We start from the raw sequence: 23,553 nt of genomic DNA on the forward strand, positions 1-23,553 counted from the left end.
TTCTAGCAAATGCCAATCGCCCTGCACAGTGTTGGGCTGTAAGCACAACACCTACAGTCGTGGCCAAAAGTTTTGAGAATGACACAAATATTAGTTTTCACAAAGTTTGCTGCTAAACTGCTTTTAGATCTTTGTTTCAGTTGTTTCTGTGATGTAGTGAAATATAATTACACGCACTTCATACGTTTCAAAGGCTTTTATCGACAATTACATGACATTTATGCAAAAAGTCAGTATTTGCAGTGTTGGCCCTTCTTTTTCAGGACCTCTGCAATTCGACTGGGCATGCTCTCAATCAACTTCTGGGCCAATTCCTGACTGATAGCAACCCATTCTTTCATAATCACTTCTTCGAGTTTGTCAGAATTAGTGGGTTTGTCCACCCGCCTCTTGAGGATTGACCACAAGTTCTCAATGGGATTAAGATCTGGGGAGTTTCCAGGCCATGGACCCAAAATGTCAACGTTTTGGTCCCCGAGCCACTTAGTTATCACTTTTACCTTATGGCACAGTGCTCCATTGTGCTGGAAAATGCATTGTTCTTCACCAAACTGTTGTTGGATTATTGGAAGAAGTTGCTGTTGGAGGTGTTTTGGTACCATTCTTTATTCATGGCTGTGTTTTTGGGCAAAATTGTGAGTGAGCCCACTCCCTTGGATGAGAAGCAACCCCACACATGAATCGTCTTAGGATGCTTTACTGTTGGCATGACACAGGACTGATGGTAGCGCTCACCTTTTCCTCTCTGGACAAGCCTTTTTCCAGATGCCCCAAACAATCGGAAAAGAGGCTTCATCGGAGAATATGACTTTGCCCCAGTCCTCAGCAGTCCATTCACCATACTTTTTGCAGAAGATCAATCTGTCCCTGATGTTTTATTTGGAGAGAAGTGGCTTCTTTGCTGCCCTTCCAATTTCCAATATTTATGTAATTCTCAAAACTTTTGGCCACGACTGTACTTTTGGACTTAGGGCCCACATGGAGTTGTTTCTGACAGTTTGAGCAGACACATGGATACTAATGGCCTGCTGGAGATCATTTTGCAGGGCTCTGCTGTCCTGCTGTTGGGTTGTTGCCCTTCTAAGGCCCCCTCCACATCTCCTGATGTACTGGTCTGTCTCCTAGTATCTGCTCCATGTTCTGGACACTGTGCTGATGGACACAGCTAACCGTCTTTCCACAGCTCGCATTGATGTGCCATCCTGGATGAGCTGCACTACCTGAGCAACTTCTGAGGGTTGTAGACACCATCTCATGCTACCTCTACGGGTGAGAGCAATGACAAAATGCAAAAGTGACCAAAACAACAGCCAAAAAGGATGAGAACAGAGAAATGGTCTGTGGTCACCACCTGCAGAACCACTCCTTTATAGGGGGTTGTCTTGCTAATTGCCTATCATTTCTATCTGCTGTCTGGTCAATTTGCACAACAGCAGGAGAAATTGATTCGCAATCAGTGTTGCTTCATAACTGGACAGGTTGATTTCACAGAAGTGTGATTGACTTGGACTTACATTGTGTTCTTTCTGTGTTCCCTTTATTTTTTGAGCAGTGTACACACAGTACAGACCAAAAGTTTGGACACACCTTCTCATTCAAAGAGTTTTCTTTATTTTCATGACTATGAAGGCATCAAAACTATGAATTAACACATGTGGAATTATATACATAACAAACAAGTGTGAAACAGAAAATATGTCATATTCTAGGTTCTTCAAAGTAGCCACCTTTTGCTTTGATTACTGCTTTGCACACTCTTGGCCTTCTCTTGATGAGCTTCAAGAGGTAGTCCCCTGAAATGGTCTTCCAACAGTCTTGAAGGAGTTCCCAGAGATGCTTAGCACTTGTTGGCCCTTTTGCCTTCACTCTGCAGTCCAGCTCACCCCAAACCATCTTGATTGGGTTCAGGTCCGGTGACTGGAGGCCAGGTCATCTGGCGCAGCAAGCCATCACTCTCCTTCATGGTTAAATAGCCCTTACTTTCAAAGTTTTCCCAATTTTTCGGCTGACTGACTGACCTTCATTTCTTAAAGTAATGATGGCCACTCGTTTTTCTTTACTTAGCTGCTTTTTTCTTGCCATAATACAAATTCTAACAGTCTATTCAGTAGGACTATCAGCTGTGTATCCACCTGACTTCTCCTCAACGCAACTGATGGTCCCAACCCCATTTATAAGGCAAGAAATCCCACTAATTAAACCTGACAGGGCACACCTGTGAAGTGAAAACCATTTCAGGGGACTACCTCTTGAAGCTCATCAAGAGAATGCCAAGAGTGTGCAAAGCAGTAATCAAAGCAAAAGGTGCCTACTTTGAAGAACCTAGAATATGACATATTTTCAGTTGTTTCACACTTGTTTGTTATGTATATAATTCCACATGTGTTAATTCATAGTTTTGATGCCTTCAGTGTGAATCTACAATTTTCATAGTCATGAAAATAAAGAAAACTCTTTGAATGAGAAGGTGTGTCCAAACTTTTGGTCTGTACTGTATACTGTATATTCAGTGGAATACAGGGTCTGAACGGAGGGCCTTTCTGTCCTTTTCATATGATGGGGAACCTGAATATTATTGTTCCCGCCAGCAGGGAACACTGTAGCCACAATGTAGATGTGTTACCTTTCCCTTTTGTAGCCGCTATACATTCTGTAGTCTCCAGTGGCTCATTCTCTCAAAGGCTGTGCACGGGCCCATTCATTTCTATGGGTCCGCAAAAAAAAAAAAAACAGACCGCAGCCATGTGACCGTTCCACAAAACGATAGAACATGTCCTATTCTTGGCTGCAAAATGCAAATCATGGCCCCCATGAAGTCAATGGGTCTGCAAAAAAACAGATGCAACATGGACGTCACACAGACATCATCCGTGTTTTTCGGTTCAAGCTTTGCAGACTGCAAAAGGGATATGGTCGTGTTCATGAGGCCTAATCCACAGAGTGAAGTATTGCCTGGTCTGCCCTGCTCCGTAGCCGTTTTACAGATCCACAGCTTACACTGACCCACTTAGAGAGGAAAGGGTGGAGCCAGCCCTGCCTAGCAATGTCAACTAGGAACCTCCCACTCGATTCATATAATGCACCAACTACAGTGACATAAACACTTGCAGTGGGACGCTGTGGATATATATATATATATATATACTGTATATGAATATATTAGATGATGATTTGTTCTTTTTGATTTGTATTGAAATTCACCAATAATTATTTCTGTTTTAAGTCATATATCACATCAATGCTATTTTTGAATGCATGCAGGTGACCCTGTTGGACTTGTGGCGGAGAATCTGGTCAATCTGCTGAACTTGCCAGATGGATGCTGTGAACAAAGCCTGGGGAGTTTGATTGCCGTTGCACATATGCTAAAATATTTCATCTCTACTGGAGATATAGATGATGAACTTTATGAAAAAGCAAAAAGTTACCTCGCTGTTCGTAAGTATGACCTTCTAAGATGATGTGCCAAGGATGGCCCCGTGGTCATCATTTATATGGGCAGAGTAGCAGCATAGATATATTACAGAACAAGACGGAAATAGTCAAAGTTAGTCATAGATGTCTATGCAGTTATATCAGACGTCGGGGGAGAGAGTGGAGAGGCCCGTATACGGATGAGATTAGTGGCTAGTCTCCTCAAAATCTGCAGCCTTGGGAAGCATAGGAGTTCTATCTCCTGTGTCTGGTCACTTTCAGGGCCCACACATACTGTCATGAAGCCGGTACACCCGATACTGCTTTCTCAGTTTGGTGCTGTCCACTAAGGTGCCAGCTTTGGTGGACATATGATGCAGCATTCATCAAGCTATCCAGAGGGGCACACTACATCATTAATATAGCACGCCTACATCAGCGTGCCCAGTGTGGCACGGTAGATTATAAGGGTAGTGTGTCAGCTGTTGGCTTGGCAAATGCTACAGTACATCCGTCTATATGGAGTCCAGTGGAACATGTCAAGTTATTTTGCTGTTGGATTCCTTAAGAAGGCTCTGTAGCTTGGTAGTTGAAATTGTAAAATTGGACTACAAAGAGCTTGGGGCACATTTAGGCCTCATGCACACGAACGTGTGTCGGCCGGGCCGCAAACAGCAGGTCCGCAATGTACTGAACCGGCCATGTGCACACCGCATCATGGATGCGGACCCATTCAATTGAGTGTTTCCGTGGGGTTACTCTCTATGTCTCCGTACTGCAAAAAAATAGAACTTTTTCTATTTTTTTTTGCGGTGTGGACGGATCACGGACCCATTCAAGTTGAATGGGTCTGGATCCGTCTTCAGAATCCGCATGGATACTGCCCGTGCAAATTGCGGTACCCAATGCACGGAACGTCCGGCACACATTTGTGTGCATGAGGCTAAATTCAAGTAACTCTGTGTGTTAGCCATTAAAATGTATACTGTATGTACAGTCAGGTCCATAAATATTGTGACATTGACACAATTCTAACATTTTTGGCTCTATACACCACCACAATGGATTTGAAATGAAACGTACAAGATGTGCTTTACCTGCAGACTGTCAGCTTTAATTTGAGGGTATTTACATCCAAATCAGGTGAACGGTGCAGGAATTACAACAGTTTGCATATGTGCCTCCCACTTGTTAAGGGACCAAAAGTAATGGGACAATTGGCTTCTCGGCTGTTCCATGGCCAGGTGTGTGTTATTCCCTCATTATCCCAATTACCCTCAAATTAAAGCTGACAGTCTGCAGGTAAAGCACATCTTGTTCGTTTCATCTCAAATCCATTGTGGTGGTGTATAGAGCCAAAAATGTTAGAATTGTGTCGATGTCCCAATACTTATGGACCTGACTGTATTGTCTACCGTTGCACCAAGTAAACAACTTTGCAGCAGAGCTGCAAGAAGAATGGAGACTTTTGACTTGAAGGAGTTATTCCACAAAAAGTATTACGATGCAATGCATAGGGCTTTGCAAATATCGTTTTTTAATTTTTATGTACAGGACATTTTCCTCTCTGGCAGCGCCCCCTGCTGTTTATCCTTTTGGTCTACCTTCTGATGCATTCGGTGGTGGCCTAACATGCTCAGTAGCTTCCCTGCTCCCCTCAGTAATCTCATAGTGATGTAGGTGAAGCGGACCAGACTCTTTTTATTCATTCATCCCTACTTGGATGGTGGACAAGGAAATTGTGGGGGCATTACTTACTAGATGTATCACTGGGGCTAAATGTAAGGGATTATTTTCAATGCAGTGGAGGAAAGGGTTAACAAGAACTAATTACAATGCATCCTGAAAAATGCAGTTGCTTGAGTGTCTGATGTGAGCTGCTGCCCACCCACTGTAAGGGAAAAACGTCCTCCAGAGTTATTAAATGAGTTTAAAATTTGTGGGATAACCCCTTTAAAGCTCTCCCAAGGCAATGTTTCCTCCCTTGCAAAATAATGAGGTCGTCAGGACTATGGAAATAGTTGTGCCGCTACAGTATACCTGTTTCGATAACTACCATTTACTTGTATGAGAGGTATGGAAATAGCCTAGAGTAGCCTGCTGGTTCTCACCACCTCTGGCAGTAGCATCCAGGGGCAGGATAGGACAGGGAGGTCCTGTTCTAGAGATAAGTGTAGGTCCCAGAGGTGGGACCCATGGATAGGCAATAAGTGTCTGAGATGGGAATACGAGAGAAGTGAGAGAAGAACGTGTCAAGTGCTCTTACCAAACATCGCTTGGTCCTGGTCTAGAGATAAGTGTAGGTCCCAGAGGTGGGACCCATGGATAGGCCATAAGTGTCTGAGATGGGAATACGAGAGAAGTGAGAGAAGAACGTGTCAAGTGTTCTTACCAAACAATGCTTTCGCAGTAGGGATCAACTTCTGAATCTATTCCACATGTAAATGGAACATTATGCCCTGTTTTAATTGGTCTTTTTTACGTTTAGAATATGCTCGACAGCTTGGGTGCAGACGGTTTGATGGCTACTACTCTGTGTTCCGCAGTTCCATTGTGCTGAATTCTTGGTAAGGGAAAAAGTGATATATTTGAAAAAAAAAACTAAATGTACTGACCCCCTAGGGGACAAAGGGGTAAAACTTAACATTTAATACAAATGCTTCTAAAATAGTAGGCGCTAGAGGAAGAGCCTCTAATACAAACAAACATGAGACAGCCCAAAGGGCCTAAACTAGACATCCATAGTATGGTCACAAAAACCATGGATTGAGCAAAACAGGAACGTTCTCACCCATGTGTGGAGATGGATGGCGGATTCTCTCTGATGTTGCTGATGTCATCAATGGACATTAATGATGCGTCACCATACTGAATCAGTGCCAACGTATTCGCCCCTGCATAGACAGGAATCGGGAGACAAAGGCCCTAGAAAGCCCTATTGGAGGGACAGGGGCTAGTGTGCCCTACCTGTCTATAAGAGGTACTTGCCCCGCAAGGGGCGTCCCCATCCAGATACCTTTCCCTGTTAGGGGCGGAATCCCTAGTACACCCTATTCAGGGAGTTACCGGGATAGGGTGTACTAGGGATTCCGCCCCTAACAGGGAAAGGTATCCGGACGGGGACTCGTATAGACAGGTAGGGCACACTAGCCCCTGTCCCTCCAATAGGGCTTTCTAGGGCCTTTGTCTCCCGATTCCTGTCTATGCAGGGGCGAATACGTTGGCACTGATTCAGTATGGTGACGCATCATTAATGTCCATTGATGACATCAGCAACATCAGAGAGAATCCGCCATCCATCTCCACACATGGGTGAGAACGTTCCTGTTTTGCTCAATCCATTGTTTTTGTATGTCTAGTTTAGGCCCTTTGGGCTGTCTCATGTTTGTTTGTATTAGAGGCTCTTCCTCTAGCGCCTACTATTTTAGAAGCATTTGTATTAAATGTTAAGTTTTACCCCTTTGTCCCCTAGGGGGTCAGTACATTTTGTTATATGATTTTTGGGAGTAAAAGGTCAAGCCGTCTAACTTGGCCTCACTGAGTGTTTTACAAAGTGATATATTTGGCCTAATGTCAGTGTGCTGCATCAAAAGTCTCAGGACCACATGGCTGAAAAATTGGGAAAGCCAAAGTCATGGCTCATATCCACACTAGGTGTCGTAAACAAGGCCGTCGTGGCTTTGTGACTTTATTGCCCCTGTTGTCTTTGTTTCAGGTTGAACATAAATACGTTCTGGGCATTCGAGCTGATCAAATCAATAATTTATGTGGATACGGACATCCAGAAACAGACACTGCTACTAATGAGCAAAGAACAAAACTTGGAAACTGGCTGTTTCCATCCCACAGGGCCGTTTTTCACAATCCAGGACCAGGTAAATTCCATGATCGTGTAGACATAATTACAGTGTTCAATTTCAGAGCAATTTTTGCGTGAACAGGATAGACCATGATTATCAGATTGTTAGGGGTCCGACAAACATCATCCAAGCAATCAACTGTTCTGCAGTAGCTCTAGCACCTGAACTACACAGCCCCATCCATTACGTTGAGCTGGTTACTGCAATAGTCACTTCAAAGGGGCAGTACTGCAGTAACCAGCTCTGTCCACTACACATGTACCCCGAAACGCGTTGTCCTGATTAAACCAAACTGTTTTCTACCATTGGTTGTGGATTTGCACCAGTTACTCTGTCCGTTCCTCTTGGACTTTCTTGGTCCACCAAACCCACAGCTCTCATACTCACCCGAGTTCGGTACCGACCGAATGGTGTTTTGACAAAGCCAGCGGCACCAACCAACCCCCACGAGTACTTAGCCTTCATTGTAGTTGCACCCAATTGGTGCAACTCTAAGAGGTGAGCATATTACCTCCCGTAAGAAATGGGAAATAATCATTTACATACTCACCCTATGAGCGCCTTCTCCCTTTTTTTGTCTACAACCACTACACAAGTGGCGGCGGCGGCGGCGTGTTGTTCCAGTACCTCAGTCGCAACAATACATCTTGAGAATGATCTCCATTTATGTGGGGTGTCAGATTCCTGCTGATCAGATATTGATAGCCCATACTGAGAATAGGCCATCAATATAAATGTATCGAAAAACATCTTTAAAGGGGTTGTCCAGCCAATAATATTAGATAATATCAGATCGGCGGGGAACTGACACCTGGGACCAATCAGCTGTGAGACGAAGAGGCGCTGCTCCTAGCAAGCACTGCTTCCTCGTCATCACACTACATCTCGTCTCCAATGGAGCGTAGTGTAATTCTAGGAGCGGGCATCTGTATTACAACCCACTTCCGAGACAAAATGTGATGTAGTAAGGAGGAAGCGTCGCCACCTCCTCTTCAAACAGCTGATCGGCGGTGGTGCCAGGTATCGGACCCTCGCCGATCAGATATTGATGACTTATCCTGAGGATAGGTCATCAATATTATGGGCTGGATAACCCCTTTAACCCCTCCCCACATCCTCTATACATATACGGCAGATGTCAGGTCTTTTGGTGCCTACTCAGGAGCTGGGCTGGCGCTCATAATTGCTGACTGCACAGTCCGCAATTAGTGATAACATTCATCGTGGTCTTTTAACCCCTCAGATGCCATGATCAATTTGTGACCACTGCATTTGAGCTGGCAATTACCAGTAGCTCGGCACTCCCAGTGCTCCGAAGGCTTCCCGTGGCTAGATTGCAGGAGCCGTTTGGTTGCTATGCCTTCTGTAGGCTCCAAGGCCTGTCATAGCAAAGTTTGTATTAAACAGGAACATAGTGAATCTGCCATAGTTTGCAATGCTAAATAATTGCAGTCTATGGGAGAAGAGATCAGATGATGTCCCTTAAGGGGGCTGAAAATAAATCTTATGATCCTTTGAGGATCATAAGATTACCGTCATCAATATAAAAATAATTATATATTTTTTTCCTTTAAGGCTACTTTCACACTAGCGTTGTTTTAATCCGGCATTCAATTCCGACACCGGAACTGCCCGCCGGATCCGGAAAAACGTGTGAAAACGTGTGATTACATTTGAATCCTGATCAGGATTTTGATCACAATGAAAAAATGCATTGGAAAAAACGGATCCGCCATTTATGGACTTTTTTTTCACATTTTTCGGGTTTAACATGCAAAAGCCGGATCTGGTTTGACTGAACACACAGCGCCAGATCCGGCGTTAATGCAAGTCAATGGGAAAAAGACCGGATCCGGCGTTCAGTCAAAGTGTTCAGGATTTTTGGCCGGAGGTAAAAATACAGCATGCTACGTTTTTCTGAAAAGCCTGATCAGTCAAAAAGACTGAACTGAAGACATCCTGATGCATCCTGAAGGACGGACTCTTCATTCAGAATGCATGGGGATAAAACTGATCAGTTCTTTTCCGGATTTGAGCCCCTAGGACGGAACTCAGCGCCGGAAAAGAAAAACGCTAGTGTGAAAGTACCCTTAGAAGGTTTTTGAACAATAAATAAAGCTAGATCCATTTGTTGATAAGAACTAATATTTTGACTCAAACAAAAAAAAAAGTATTTTAAGTTCTTAATCACATTATACAGGCAATTAAAAACAATGGAAAAATACGTCCCTTCCTTGGTCCTCAAAGGGTTAAAAAAAATATAAAAAGCAATACAAATTCAAACCACCCCCTTTTCCCATTTTAAAAATAAAAACAAACAATTTAAAATAAACATCATAGCTATCATCGCTTCCCAAAATGCCGAAACAAAACTAAAATTAAAATATAAATGTATTTGTCGCGTACAGTGAATGTCGTAATGAAAAAAAAAACTCACAATGGCTGACATTTTGTGGTCTTTTCACCTCAAAAACTGAATAAAAAATGATCATAAAGTCATACACACCCCAAAATGGTATCAATACAAACTATAGATTGCCCTGCAAATCTCAACTTCCCTATTCTATCTCATTTAGATATTTTTTTCCAGGTTCCCACTACATTGCATGTAATATTAAACTGGCTGACGTTTGCGATGTCCTAATGTCAGCTGCACCTAACTATGCTATTCTTGTAAGTATTCATGCCCCCGTTACTGCAGAATTCTTACTTTTATAATATGTAAATTAGCCTCTAGGAGCAGGCGCGGTGAGGAAGCTGGCAGCTCACTGCGCCTGCGCCGAATACTGAACCACGCAAGATTTCCCCAGAGCACAGGGCCGGCAGGAGGATGTGAACGCTGCCTGGGCCTGTCAATCAAGACTTGGAGGGCGTGTAATGAGGTGGGAGAACGGAGCCTCTAAGAGCAGGAGCAACCCCCCCCCCTCCTGCTCCTAGAGGCTAATTTGCATATTATAAAAGTAAGAATTCTGCAGTAACGGAGGCATGAATAATTACAAGAATAGCATAGTTAGGTGCAGCTGACATTAGCCCATCGCAAAAGTCAGACAGTTTAATAGTGAAAACGCTAGTGACAGAAACCCTTTAAATGGTGTCATTAGAAAGTACAACTTGTCCAACAACAACAACAAAACAATCCCTTATTTAGCTATGTGAAGGTAAAATACATAAAATGTTATGGCTCTGGGAAGGCAGGGAGTCAAAAACAACAACAAAAAAGAAACGGAAAATCACTGAATCGGGATGGGGTTAACTTGGACCATTGGGCTAGTCAGTGCTTAACTGTACACTTTTCTTCTTCTCATAGGATATTAAGAATACTTATACCCATTTTACAGCGTATATGGTAATGCGATTAATAGTAGATGAGCCGTACAGCAATGGGGTGAGTAAGGTGTAAGACTGGGAGACACACAGCAATGTATTGTAAGAACTAGGAGGGTTTTCATTTTTCTGCAGAATTTGATTTTTTCTAAATTGTACAATCTGATTGTATGGGGAATGCAACTATTCTTTCAGTAAAATAATCCACGAGGGATTTTACTATCATCCTACAGTACCATCCAGTTACACTGCCCTTTACTAATGTACTAGGTAGAACATTATTAAAGGAAACCTGTGACCACTTTACAGCCCTGTTCATCAAGTCCTCATGGATGTTTTTGGCAACTTTATCCGATGGCTAACTTTGCAGAAAAGGGGGCAAGAGATCTCATGCTCAGCCTTGATGGACGACTCTCCGTCAGACTTGATGCACCTGGGATCCCAAGAATGCAGCATTCGTCTGGTGTTTTTGGTGCCTGCACGGTGAGCCTCTGAGACTGACAATGGCGCATGTGCGTCAGGCGTATCATGACTTAACAACCTAAAGGGATGTTCATCAAGGCTGAAGACACAGGATGGGAGCGTGGAAAGCTTGACTTGGAGAGTGAGGTCCACTCAGTCAGACTCAATATGCCTGACATCGTCTAGTGTTTTTGGTGCCTGCGCAGTGAGCCCAAGTGCTGAGAAACTGGCTTCAAAAGGCTCACTGCTCAGGCTCCAAAAACACTAGACAATAGGCAATAGCACATGTTCAGACGCATTGTGTCTAACTTAAACAAACTGAGAGACATCCATCATTACTGAAGAAATGGGATGGGAGTGCGGCAAGATTGACTTCGAGCTTGAGGTCCGCTGCCATCTTGACTTCAACATTTCTATACAGCATGTGGGGAGAATAAACATGTTTTTCTGCAAAGTGAGCCTTCAGACAAAGTAACACAACACGTCCATGGGGTACAGAGCTGTAGGGTACTCCAGGTTGGGGGGCTGTTATGTTGGCGAAAGGTTCACATTAAAAACCTTTCCTTAATGCCAGTAAGCTGCCAGAAAAGACAGACAAAAGAGTAAGGCAGAGCATGTAGTTTTGTCATTTTTAAGAACCCTAAACTATATTTTTCAGATGTTACACGTTTTACTGGAAATAAGGAGGTTGATCCAAGAAATAGGTCATCGTGGGTTTTTTTCTTTTTTGTGTGTGCCATTTTTTTTTTTTTTCAGAACTTGGCCACAAATAATGATCCACATGGGCACAGTAGGACATGTTAGGCTGCATCTCATATTACATATTTCTTACAGGAGCCATTGTTACAAGGTGGTCTGAAGTGTCTCCAGGCAGCTGATTTATCATCTCTGGATACTTATACACTTGCCTATTTATACCATGCTGCGGCTCGTGCTAATCTACCAATGGTCAACGAGTTGCACAACCTTGTGTTACAGCGGGCGGTTGCTGAAGGTAAACCTATGGCATTTATTTTCTAAGTGAAATACACTATAACCTTAGCTATGATATGACCATCAGCTGATGATGCCCCGGTAAAATGATAAATCGGTTTTATGGACCAAGCGGTCCCCACAAGTCCACCTTTATTACACATAACTTGCCCGCAGAAGAAAGTTTGTAATATACTTACCATTTCGAAGTTGTATGGATGGGCCTCCCAGGAAACTGGTCACGTAACGCTCCTCCTCTGAAAAGCCAGCTTCCGCTGACGTCACGTCCTTTACCAGGTTTTCATCCTGGGCTGTGGATGGGAAGTCATGTCCTCTGTGGACAGAGCCAGAACTATACCTGTTCTTGGTGCATGCGCAGATGAAGTGGATTAAGTGTGTGCATGCGCCAGGGAGAGGAACAGTTCTGACTCAAATCACAGCAGAAGTGACGTCCTGTCTAAAGCCCAAACTGGAAAACTGGTAAAGGACATGATGTCAGCAGAACCTGGATTTTCAAAGGAGAAGTGGGTTCATGGTAGACCGATCCACGAAAGTCTAGGGAGGTAAATATATTACAAACTTTCCCCATCAGCCGTGTAATGTGTAATTAAGGTGGTTTTGTGGAATGCTCTGGGTCCCAGAAATCCACCTGAAAGAGGACCTGTTTTATTGTTCCATGCAGTTGTCTTAATAACAATTCTACACGGTGCCCCCATAATCAACATAAACTGTAAAAATAATAGACTGTGCAGTGCCTAAGTAGTAGTGCCAGGCAATGCATAAGTAAATACCAGTGGCGCCCCCTTCATGTACCTCGTGTGACAGCATAGGCCGCACATTCCTAAGACCAGCCCTACCTCTAAACTGTGCGACCTACTGTAAAACGGAAAGAGCTAGCATACACTGTCATGTGGCAGCTGCCGTATGTGGCTGATAAAACCACAGGGGCAGGGTTTTCATATAGATTGTTAATTGACTACATGATTATGCCGATAATACCTGAAAAATGCATGGCCATTGATAATCATGCTATTGAAGGTTTGTGGATAGAACTGCTGTATTAATTATCCGCACACTCATGCAATTTTAAAAACTTGCCTTATGCATGTAGGCCTGACTTTTTGACCACAGCGATATGGTCCCATACCCTCAAATAAATATGCCATCAATACCACCAATATAATACCAGTCCATCCTGCCTGCAAGGTTATTAAAGGGGTTTTCGGGGAAATTAGATATTAATGGCCTATCTTCAGGATAAGTCATCAATATCAGAACGATGGGTACTGACACCCGTCACCTCAACCAATCAGCTGTGTTGGAAATCCACCGGTGCTGGAAATTATACAGTGGACATTGCAGGAAGCAGAAGGTTCCATTTACTGTGTGGTAGCTGTGCAGAAGTACGAAATTCAAGTAAGCTGCCAGCGTTGAAATCTCCACAGTGCATGGAGTCTTCCATCCACTGTATAGTTTCCGGCGGCTAGGTTCTGCCCAAAACAGCTGATTGTAGGGGTGCCAGGAGTTGGATCCTCATTGATCTGATATTGAAGAGCTATCTTAAGGATTGGCCATCAATATATAAGTTCCGAATAAACCCTTTAATTCAGTTCCAGGACCTCAAAGGGGTTCTGTACCTTTTTATAATGGATGATAGTTCATCAGCATGTGATCATCAGCATGTGATCAGGGGTTCGAGAAGGCAGCAGCGCTCACAGTAGCGCTGTGGCTTCCTCACTGTTTCCCACAGGCCAGTGATATCAAGACTATTATCACTGGCCTGGAAGCGGCTCAGCCTCATTCACTTCAATGGAGCTGGCCCAGGCCAGTATTACTAGTCATGACGTCACTGGTCTGCAGGAAACAGCGAGAAGGTCTCCTCAAACAACTGATCGGTGGGGGGACCGGGGGACTACTTCCAAAGTTAATAGAAAAATATGTGCCCAACCCTGAGGCTAGATGGGAATTCTATTCATAAACAGAGCATTTATACATACCTATTAAAATCAGTTTACGTGAGTCTTAGGAGTAAAGGTGGATTTACTAAAATGTCTTGTTTATGCCCATCTCATATTGTCTTACCTTTAGGTGGCACAGTACACTGGCAACGTGAAAACTCACCTCCAGGAAGGACACTTTATTCCAAGTGCCTTTCAGCAAACGTGGACATCACAGCAAACATGATGTTGGGTATGATCAAGGGCCCCAAAGAAAATCAAGATCTTAATTTGCTTGGCCAAGCAGCAACATGGCTGTCTCAGTGTCAGAATTCCAGGGGTGGTTACTCATCCTCACTGGTAATCAAAGGGCGAACAATCCAGAATATTGTATATATTGTCAGCTTCTTAAAAAGCAAACTGGAAAAGTAAGTCGATATTGCCTATTTCCTTTAGGATACAGCATCGGGCGTTGAAGCCATGACTGAGTTTGGTCGACTGGTCAATGTCAAGGGCACCGATTTTGAGGTTATTGTGAGTCAAGGAGATAAGGAAGTTGCCCGAATAAATGTAAACACAGAAAACAAGATGGTGGTTCATAGAGTGAACCTGCTCGTTGTATTTGAGATGATCAAAATCTCTGCCACTGGGACAGGCAACTCCCTCACACAGGTAAGATTGCAATCAAAGTGACCATATACTGTATTCATACTTTCATTATCACATCTTAGGGCAGGCACCATAAATTTCCATGCCCCATACAAAGGTCAGGTCTCTGTAAGTTTGTATGTCTTGGGTCAATGCCATGTCTCTTTGACTGCTGATAATTTATTCTGCCAATTCTAAAAGAGGCAGGGCTAGCTGAAGGAAACCAATAGACTTGTCCACATCAGCTTGCTAAGAGAAAAAGACAACGAACGCCCCAAAAATTCTAGAAATTCACTTGACACGGCAGAACTTGACAGAAACCTTGTAAGGTTTCCATCCACATTGGGCGCAATCTGGTGCCTTTTTTTTATCTACTCTGTCTGCCTGATTCTCAGGACAAGAAGCAGGCGGTCAGGTGGTAGTTCTGCCACACCATAGACAATTGACAGGGCATGGCCAGAGCTATAGTTTTGCAATAGCTGGAAAGGCACAAGTTGGTAACCAAAACCCTAGAACAAAAATAGACCTTTCTTATACTGGATGTTGTTCGACAGAAAGAGATGAGTTTATCTTTGTATTAATGAATGTTGGGACAATCAGAATATTACTGTAGTTTCCCTGCATAATCATTTATTGAATATGCATGACTCCAAATTGTTCCTTTTTTACAAAATTTTCACAAAATTTTGGTACCGATGCAAATGTGCCCCAAAGCTAGTGTTTCTGGGAAGCTTTTCTGTGTGGATCGGCGGCAGGGCTTTTACCCTTCTTCGAATAGGGTTTGACATGTTGGGATGTATGAATTTGTCAATTACCAACTACTACTTCAAGTAGTAACTGTATGTTTCTCTATCTAGATAACATCGAAATTCAACACCAGGATATCAAATGAAGACAGCTCATTCACACTAAACGTTACTACACGGGCTGAAACCTGTACTGAAGGTGTAGCTCCAGTTATTTACACTGATATCTGTGCCATGTAAGTCTCTGCAGGCACAAAACTGACTCTATTCCAAAATATTGTATTTTAAAGGCGTTGCCCACTTGACAATGCTATTTTGTTAGAAAGGCCCTCATATAAATTGACCACAGGGTGCTCAGATCCTCATAAGGCTACTTTCACACTTGCGTTTGGGGTTCCGCTTGTGAGATTAGTTTGAGGGCCCTCACAAGCGGCCCCGAACTGATCCATTCATCCCCAATGCATTCTGAATGGATAAGGATCCGCTCAGAATGCATCAGTTTGGCTCCGTTCCGCCTCCATTCCGCTCTGGAGGCGGACACCAAAACACAGCTTGCAGCATTTTGGTGTCCGCCTGGCCGTGCGGAGACAAATGGATCCGTCCTGACTTACAATGCAAGTCAATGGGGACGGATCCGTTTGACGTTGACACAATATGGTGAAATTGCAAACGGATCCGTCCCCCATTGACTTTCAATGTAAAGTCAGGAATCCCTATAAATATACCATCGGATCGGAGTTTTCTCCAATCCGATGGTATATTTTAACTTGAAGCATCCCCATCACTATGGGAACGCCTCTATGTTAGAATATACCATCGGATTTCAGTTAGATGTCAAAACTTAGATCCGACAGTATATTCTAACACAGAGGCGTTCCCATAGTGATGGGGACGCTTCAAGTTAGAATATATTAAGAACTGTGGACATAACGGCCCCCTGCTGCCTGGCAGCACCTGATCTCTTACAGGGGGCTGTGATCCGCACAATTAACCCCTCAGGTGCGGAACTCTCTGGCCACCAATGAATTTAATACTGGGGAGGGAGGGAGGGGGGGCCGCACTGGCCACCAATGAATTGAATACTGGGGAGGGAGGAGAGCCGCACTGGCCACCAATGAATTTAATACTGGGGAGGGAGGGGGGCCGCACTGGCCACCAATGAATTTAAAACTGGGGAGGGAGGGGGGGTCTGGCCCCTGCTGCCTGGCAGCACCTGATCTCTTACTGGGGGCCATGATACGCACAATTAACCCTTCAGGTGCGGCACCTGAGGGGTTAATTGTGCAGATCACAGCCCCCTGTAAGAGATCAGGTGCTGCCAGGCAGCAGGGGGCCGTTATGTCCACAGTTCTTAGTATATTCTAACTTGAAGCGTCCCCATCACTATGGGAACGCCTCTGTGTTAGAATATACTGTCGGATCTGAGTTTTCACGATCTAACTCAAATCCGATGGCATATTCTAACATAGAGGCGTTCCCATGGTGATGGGGACGCTTCAAGTTAAAACTCCGATCCGATGGTATATTAATAGGGACTCCTGACTTTACATTGAAAGTCAATGGGGGACGGATCCGTTTGCAATTGCACCATATTGTGTCAACGTCAAACGGATCCGTCCCCATTGACTTGCATTGTAAGTCAGGACGGATCCGTTTGGCTCCGCACGGCCAGGCGGACACCAAAACGCTGCAAGCTGCGTTTTGGTGTCCCCCTGCAGAGCGGAATGGAGGCGGAACGGAGCAAAACTGATGCATTCTGAACGGATCCTTATCCATTCAGAATGCATTGGGGATGAACGGATCAGTTCGGGGCCTCTTGTGAGAGCCCTCAAACGGATCTAACAAGCGGAACCCCAAACGCAAGTGTGAAATTAGCCTAAATCAGCTGTGATATGTGGAGAAACCTGGAAGCAAGTGTTGATTGCCTCCACAGAATGGGTGCTGCTTTGTGGTTCCAGCACTGACTTCCAAAGACAGAGGTACATCTAAGAGCTGATTGGCAGGGATGTGGGGTGTGAAACCTTCATTAATCAGCTAATGATAGCCTATCCTGAGGATAGGGCATCATTTACTAAACACTGGACAACCCCTTTGATTTCAATTACTGTCTGTCTAGAGTGAAAGATGCTCTTTGTAGCTTCTGTTCAATCTGGCTAATCAATGAGAAAACTAATAGATATGTTCCCCAAGTCATATTGTGAATTGCTATTTTTTTTCATCTTGATTAAGATCATTGGTTTGATGTCTCAATTAGAGTCTTGGATTATACACTGAATGTGTTTATACAAGTCAATTTAAGTTCTGTTTATTCCACCTCTTTGAGAGAGGAGACCCAACCGTAGTTACTCCCATCCTCTGTGCAGGACTCTTCTCTCCAGAAGAACAGAGTTTTTAGCAAACACCAGGATAGGGAATTTTCCCCAAGGTTATAGATATTTATGAAGTTCCTCCTGTCCTACCAGCTTCATTGTGAGGGCCCATATTGATAATGGCTATGGCTATTGCTCTTTTCTGTGTATCCCTATAATCTTATGATGTCTATTAGTGATGAGCGAGCATGCTATGCTCGGCAGATCCGAGTGCTCGGCCGAATAATTCGGGTGCTCAAATACAATTTAATACAATGGAAGTCAATGGGAGAACCCCAGGCAACCCCTGCTCGGAAGAGAAGAGGGTGTCTGATTCATAAAAAAAGGTTAGAAATTGATGGAAACCCCATCAAAATAGTTTGGCAACAGCATTAAGAGGATGGCTGGATGCGTCTTGGACTTCTATTACGTACGACATACAGTAGACAACCACACAAAGGCTATATGCCAAAAGCCAAGTATGTACAAGCCATCCATCTATCCATGAGACAGATAACAGCCAGCATACCTTACAATGGCAACCTTGTGCACTATGAGATATTCCAAACCAGCTCTCATCTGACTGAGAACCAGTAAACCTCAAAGTTATTTTGCATCTGTTAGATGGCTTGGGTGGACCTGCACACCTAAATCAATATCATTAGGGCGACAAAAAGTTTTCTGATTGTCCTGACATAATATTCAATAACCTTTCTATACAGTTTTGTCATGTAAAAACTAATTTGCATAAACATGGGAATATGGAAAAGACATGCAAATGAGCAGAATCTCTCATAAAAAGCGCCCTGTATTAGTTGCATAGTGTTATGACAAGACTATTCACTCACAACAGCGAATAGTCTTGTCATAACACTATGCAACTAATAGAGGGCGCTGTTCATGAGTCATGAATCATGACTCATGAACAGCACCCTCTATTAGTTGCATAGTGTTATAACAAGACTATTCGCTGAGATCATATTCGCTATATTGCTCTATATATGTTTTTTAGAATATTCGTAATATTCTAAAAAAAGAATATATAGCAACATAGCGAATATTATGTAATAATTATGTCATAAGTCAGTAATAATATCTGACACTAAAAAAGCGGGGTAATAACTCAGTGTAGATCGCCAGTTATTACACAGCTTTCCCAGTGTCAGATTTTATCACTGAGTTATTACCCAGCTTTCCCAGTGTCAGATTTTATCACTGAGTTATTACCCACCTTTCCCAGTGTCAGATGATATCCTAGTGTAAATCATGAATCTTCTAATCGCAAATTTTTATTGCGAATTTTCCATGCAAAAGGCTACACTAATAAGCTTGTCATAAGACTCAGCCTAATATTCTTGTCAGAAGACTATGAAACCAATAGATGGTGCTATTGAGTTATGAACAGCGCCCTCTATTGGTTTCATAGTCTTCTGACAAGAATATTAGTCATAAGACTGTGAAACCAATAGAGGGCGCTGTTCATACCTCCATAGCACCCTCTATTGGTTTTCATAGTCTTATGACAGCAGAAAAACAAGGCAGATTCTGCTAATTTGCATGTCTTTTCCATATGCGCATGTTTATGCAAATACATTTTACATGACAAAACTGTATAGAAAGGTTATTGAATATTATGTTAGGACAATCAGAAAATGTTTTGTCGCCCTAATGATATTGATCTAGGTGTGCAGGTTCACCCAAGCCATCCAACAGATCTGAAGTAACTTTGAGGTTTACTGAGCAATGGCCAGGATACGGTGGTTAAAGTTCTGCATTTGTTGCGACTCCAATTGCAGCGTGCACAGGGTACTATCCCAGGGCCCTTCCAAGGTGTTATAACGCACGTCCCAGATTAGGAATGCCAGAGTGGTGTAATGGCCTATAATGTCTCTATAAGGTGGTGATAATTGTGTCAACGGTGTCTCCTACCTGGGTACAGCTGGACTACTGGCTCCTGGCTCACTTGCAATAAATTTGAGTGTAGTGATAGTAGGAGTAATAGAGGAATTTGGCAGCAGAAATGATGTCCAGACCAGATTAGATGTCAAGATTATATGAAGTTCAAATGTTTCTAACTTGTATCCAAGCAGTATATGTCACGGCTGAGGATGGGGGAAACCCTCAGCCGTACGATCCCAGAAGATGTTTGGTCGCTGCTCGGCCAGGACCACAGGATCAGGGAGCAGGTCACCTCCTATCGCATCCCTAATACTGACCCTGACTCCTAGCTGTATGAGCCGACCCTGATGGTAGGAGGGCTCATACTCCGGAACCTCGGGGTCCCAACTAGCCCTCAGGGTGGCCCTGAACTAGGAGCAGGGTAAGACGACCTGTTCCTCCTAGGCACGGACGAACAGGAGTCTCACTGGCCAAGCTGCAAGGAGATGGGGAACATAAACAGAGATATGGATATGACAGATGAACCAAGCAGTTCCACACTAACCTTCCACAGCCTTGCTGACTGGAACCCGTGCTCAAATACGCTGTCCACACAAACACAAGGGAGACAGCACACACATCAAAACACACAGGTAACCAGGACAGGCATAGCTGCAATAAATATCAAGAGCATAAAAACATCAACTTAACATCAGACATTCTTTTTATGACCGCAAGGGTGGCCCTTACTGGAAAGATGGTATATAAACCAGGAGGATGACTCCAGCAAAACGCATGGCTGAAGTACCCCTCAGCAACTGCCTTCCAGCAGGAAGCTAAATAGCCCAAGCGGCCACACCCACACACACACTAGGAAAGGGGTTAACCCTTCCATCACCAAACAAGGTAAGTGTCACTTAAAGGGGAAGTGTACAATAAACAATTTCACTGCAGCTGTCACCGCAGGCAACGACATGCGTGGCAACCATGTCCTAGGAGTCAGCCCGAAGGCCGAGACACTGCCACACATGTACACAATACCCCACGTTGCGACGGGCAGCCACGAGTGAAGGGAAGTGTCACAGTGCACACCTACATAAACCTCGTGCACATCAGACATAGAAAGTGAACACTAAAACCACACATTACCAGAGGCAACCGCATGCCGTGACAGCGAGCGCCTAGCAACCGCTCAGGCCGCTCCACTGCCAACAACTTAATGTTGCCAACGGCAACCACATGTGATTAGAAGATAGTAGTGAGTTAGAGGCGTGTGGTAACACAACTCTGGGGTGTTACAACTGGTTCTCAGTCAGATGAGAGCTGGATTGGAATATCTCATAGTGCACAAGGCTGCCATTGTAAGGTATGCTGGCTGTTATATGTCTCATGGATAGATGGATGGCTTGTACATACCTGGCTTTTGGCCTATAGACTTTGTGTGGTTGTCTATTGTATGCCGTACATAATAGGAGTCTAAGACGCATCCAGACATCCTCTTAATGCTGTTGCCAAACCATTTTGATGGGGTTTTCATCAATTTCTAACATTTTTTATGATCCAGACGTCCTCTTCTCTTCCGAGCAGGGGGTTGCCTGGTTGTCTCCCATTGACTTCCATTATACTCAGGTGCTCGGCCGAGGACACAAATATAGCAATTTGTTTGGGCTGAACACCCGAATACTCTGGTGCTTGAACATTACTAATGTCTATGTATTAAGGCTTAAGTTTTGTTACTAGAAAAATGTATTGGTTAAAGAAGGTCACTGTATTGACCAAAGCTAATTGATCACACTCTATCTTTAGGCTGCTTGGGTTCCAGGCAAATTTTTGGGATTGAACACAGAAGCTAATGGTTGGAAAAGTAGAATTCATGGCTCTGGTCAGGGTCAGAACTTTGTTAGAAGTGAAAAAAAAAAAGTCAGGAAGTTACCCACTCAAAATACTGTTTGTGGCTGTGCTGGGATGGTTGCCATACTGACCAGTGAATCCCTGGCTAGTTGACCTATAAGTAAGGCTGAAAGCTGAGCTGATCAGGTTCCTGCCTCAGTGTCCAATCCCAGAGCTAGTAGGGGATTTAACATTGCTACTCGATGATTGCAATCACCTGTGATTTTGTTCCCTGGCTCCATTGTTTAGGAACTAAGAAATATTCATTTCATCTCACTATTTGCTTTCTTTTCTTAGGTACACAGGAAGTAAAAACCAAACCAATATGGTACTTGTTGACATTAAAGAATTGACTGGGTATACTACTGACAGAGGATTAGCTTACATGGTGAGATATAAGGGTTTTGGAAGTCATAAGATTTGATACTGTTACGAGCCCGTACCGGCGCGGCCCTTATATCCCCTGTGGGACGAACATCGTGCCATTAACTATGCCATGTGGCGTCCTAGTTGACTTCATCCCTTGCATGTTACTTTCTCTATGCTACTCCCTTAGGGCACTACCAAATACTTTCACAGCCAATGGCTAAGGATCCCTGGACCTGGGTACTCGACGCACACTCCCCAGTCAGAGGGCATCTGAGCTTTAGGTTCCCTGGTGACCAGCAAAGGTGTATTGGAAGTCTAGTACTTCTGCAATTCTCTTGCATCTTGCCTGCGTTAGTCACTGCCTGGGATCCTGTTGTTCTCCTCTTGTTCTTCCCAGCCTCCCTATGTGTTCCTTAACCTCCAGTTCAAGCTTTATTTGTATTTAAAGGCTATGTACACCTTTAGGGGCATTTTTTATGATTGCATTTTATTCATTTTGGGCTAAAAATCTTTTTTTCAATTGGTCTTTATTAAAAATGCTAAGTCGTTTCTGAGATGCAAGAGTTAAAGCATCAATCTATCTGCAAGCTTTCAGTTCTGTTCTCTTTGAATCCCATCAGGTGACGGCTCATGTGGGGTTCTTATCTGCAACCTCCTGACCTCCTATACACTCCTTATAGCTCAATTCTTATCAAACTGATAAGAATATACTGTAGCTCAAAAAAGTGTTTATGAGGTCAGGAGGTCAGAGATAATAGCCCCGCACAACCACCAGCTGATGGGATTCAAAAAGAACAGAACTGATAACTTGTATGCAGACTGATGTTTTAGCTCTTGCATCTCAGAAATGGCTGAACTTTTTTTTAATAAAGACCAATTGAAAAAATGACTTTTAGAACAAAATGAGTAAGGCTACTTTCACACTGGCGTTTCTGGGTCTGCTTGTGAGATCCGTTTCAGGGCTCTCACAAGCGGCCGAAAACGTATCAGTTCAGCCCCAATGCATTCTGAATGGATAAGGATCCGCTCAGAATGCATCAGTTTGCCTCCGTTCAGCCTCCATTCCGCTCTGGAGGCGGACACCAAAACGCTGACGATGCGGAGCCAAACGTCCTGACTTACAATGTAAGTCAATGGGGACGGATCCGTTTTCACTGACACAATATGGTGCAATTGAAAACGGATCCGCCTCCCATTGACTTTCAGTGTAAGTTAAAACGGATCCGTTTGCATTATCATGAACAAAAAAAATCTATATTGTTCATTATAATGAAAACGGATCCGTTCTGAACGGACACAAGCGTTTGCATCATAGGTGCGGATCCGTCTGTGCAGATACCAGACGGATCCGCACCTAACGCAGGTGTGAAAGTAGCCTAAAATGCAATTTTAAAAAATGCCAATGAAGGTATACATCCCAGTCAGAATGCCTTGTCTGGACTGTGTAACTAACACTACCCTGCATTCCAGTGTATCCTGTGTTGCTTGGGTGCTATAAGAATCTAAAAAAAACAGCATTACCATCTACAGTGATCTAGACTTAAAAAAAATACCTAGAAGCCACTGACTCCTAAACTGAAAAATTTAGGAGCCGAATTAAAATTTTTGTCACCAAATTTAAAGTACATAAAAATATAATAAAAAAAAAGACTTGGAGAAGGAAGTGAGACGCAGGTCACAGTAGTGAGCCAGCTCTACTTACAGC

At 43.6% G+C, this 23,553-nt stretch overlaps 1 protein-coding gene across 1 annotated transcript in view; it reads left to right on the forward strand.

Annotated features, from left to right (window-relative positions):
• The window catches only part of LOC121003460 (ovostatin-like), a 100,519-nt gene that overhangs the window by 71,602 nt on the left and 5,364 nt on the right, over window positions 1–23,553 (forward strand). Inside the window, exons 25-33 of the mRNA XM_040435332.1 lie at window positions 3,262–3,438; window positions 5,903–5,981; window positions 7,130–7,289; window positions 10,582–10,659; window positions 11,895–12,054; window positions 14,121–14,329; window positions 14,426–14,641; window positions 15,475–15,599; window positions 21,777–21,867. Coding sequence (XP_040291266.1) covers window positions 3,262–3,438; window positions 5,903–5,981; window positions 7,130–7,289; window positions 10,582–10,659; window positions 11,895–12,054; window positions 14,121–14,329; window positions 14,426–14,641; window positions 15,475–15,599; window positions 21,777–21,867 — 1,295 coding nt within the window. The remainder of the gene's footprint in view (window positions 1–3,261; window positions 3,439–5,902; window positions 5,982–7,129; window positions 7,290–10,581; window positions 10,660–11,894; window positions 12,055–14,120; window positions 14,330–14,425; window positions 14,642–15,474; window positions 15,600–21,776; window positions 21,868–23,553) is intronic.

The sequence above is a fragment of the Bufo bufo genome, chromosome 6 (genome assembly GCF_905171765.1).
Source record: "Bufo bufo chromosome 6, aBufBuf1.1, whole genome shotgun sequence".
Taxonomy (NCBI): Eukaryota; Metazoa; Chordata; class Amphibia; order Anura; family Bufonidae; genus Bufo; species Bufo bufo.